At 43.5% G+C, this 1,940-nt stretch overlaps 1 protein-coding gene across 1 annotated transcript; it reads right to left on the bottom strand.

The window, feature by feature from the left end:
• Positions 1-24: 24 nt before the first annotated feature.
• Positions 25-1,690, bottom strand: LOC111662311 (protein phosphatase 1A-like). Its single transcript, XM_023416125.2, has 2 exons — positions 816-1,690; positions 25-724 (listed from the first exon to the last, which is right to left on the bottom strand). The coding sequence occupies exons 1-2, from the start codon at positions 1,650-1,652 to the stop codon at positions 329-331; spliced, it is 1,233 nt and encodes a 410-aa protein (XP_023271893.1). The 5' UTR covers positions 1,653-1,690; the 3' UTR covers positions 25-328.
• Positions 1,691-1,940: the final 250 nt, after the last annotated feature.

Raw genomic sequence — 1,940 nt, 5'->3', positions numbered from 1 at the left:
TTTTTTTTTTTAAATCGCGTCAGTTATGTCTAATGAAGCAGACCACAATTCATTATAGCTACAGAAAATATTTAAATACCTAGATCATACTAAGTGAGGTGTTTGCCTATTTTTTAATTCTGTCCTTCCTGACCACTGTAGGTGTTCTGTGACCATAGGTCGATCAAAGAAAAACAATTGTTCACACAGCTCTGGCATATAAACATTTGATAACTTTTCTATTAGCATAGATGTTACTGAGGCTGGCATTATTAAAAAGTCAATGTAAAAAATTTAAGTTGCAAGCAGCGATGAACAGGCCCTCGAACTCCTGCGCACCCCGGGGGGGCTAGCAGTGTGCCATTCGAAGTGGTTGCACATCATAACGACCGCCAGACACCGCACTCATGGGGTAAGACTTATTGCACAGACCGTGCGGCAGCAGAAAAGATTTAAAGCATTTTTTATGCATTCTTATTAAAAATGTCAATGTTAAAAAAATAAGGAAAATGTGGGGTTTACATTGAACAAGGAGAATAATATAAGCAGAAGGAAAAGAAATTATTATGCTAAAGCCCCAGTTTTTATGGTGATCTACAAAGGCAAAATATAACTTTTCTCCCCTACCTTCTACTCTGGCCTCCAGATATTTATCCAGCTCAGCCTCCCGTTTAACTGCTTCTGGAGATACCTTTGGGGCGCCAGGAAAGCAGATTAACACGACACTCATATTGTCCCGGCTTCCCTGTGGAAAACGAAGAACAAACATGGAGGTCAAGTAAATGAACCATGATACCAAAACAGAGACGTGTGTAAGTTTTGTGGAAACGACATACCTTGTACAAGCAGGTGTCAACAATTTCATTGCTGACTCTTTCAAGATCATCTGTCACCTCTAGCCTTGACCTAACAAAGTCACACAGTTCCTCATTGGCCATGACATCCCAGATGCCATCACAAGCTAGTATAATGAATTCATCTTCCCCTTCGCATCTCTCTATTGCATAAACTTCAGGCTCAGGAGAAACAAGCTGCTCTGTAGGGCCTTTTCCAAGCACACATTTGTAGTCGAAGTCTCCCAGAGCCCGAGAGACAGCTAGGGATCCATTAACTCGCTGGATCATGACTGAGCCACCGGCATTCTGGATCCTTTCCTTCTCCAGAGGGTTGCTTGGTTTGTGATCCTGTGTGAAGAAGTGCACAGCTCCGCCCCGGCTGAGGAGCCCCCGTGAGTCGCCACAGTTGATAAAGTAGGTATGGCTTGGAGAAATCATCACTCCCACTGCGGTGGAGCCACTGCGGTCCACACCATGCTTCTTCTCGGAGATGGTTCGCATGTGTTCATCAATCTGCAGAAATCCTGTGCGGATCCCATTCTTCACACTATCCACAGAGGGGTCCTCCTGCAGAGCACTCTGGAAGTCTGAGTTGGTGGTGATGTGCTCCAGCAGGTGCTCACAGCAGTACTTGGCCACCTGAGAGCCAGCATGCCCATCATAAACAGCAAAGAATGACCAGAGGTCGAGGCTATGAGGCAGACCAATTACTGCTGTGTGTGCATCTTCCATCTCTACCCGCCAACCCTGCATGCTGCTCAGCCCATACCTCAGGTTGTTACCCTCACCATGGGAATTATATTTTTCCATCTTTGGTTTGTCCAGAAATGCACCCATTGTGTCCCTCTTAAAACCTGTAACACAAATTAAAAGAGAAAAATCTATTTACAATAAATAGCATACACTTTGTGTTTACTAGTACAGCCAGTAATGTGAGAACTGTGTGGAAATATTCAGTTTCTAATTGTGTTATTATGTAAAGGGACCTTGGAAAAATACACATACTTAATATTTGCTTCTACACAGAAGGGCACAATTTTGTATATTAATTAGGTTAAACAGAACATCATCCATTTATGGCAAATGATTAGCATCTTGGAGCTGAGTTCAGGCCCCCTGCTCTAG

This window comes from Seriola lalandi, unplaced genomic scaffold (assembly GCF_002814215.2).
Source record: "Seriola lalandi dorsalis isolate HSWRI2012SDOR001 ecotype SW California unplaced genomic scaffold, Sedor1 jcf7180002000516, whole genome shotgun sequence".
Classification (NCBI taxonomy): Eukaryota; Metazoa; Chordata; class Actinopteri; order Carangiformes; family Carangidae; genus Seriola; species Seriola lalandi.
The sequence above is the reverse complement of the archived record's forward strand: the minus strand, read 5'-3'. Positions and strand labels throughout refer to the sequence as shown.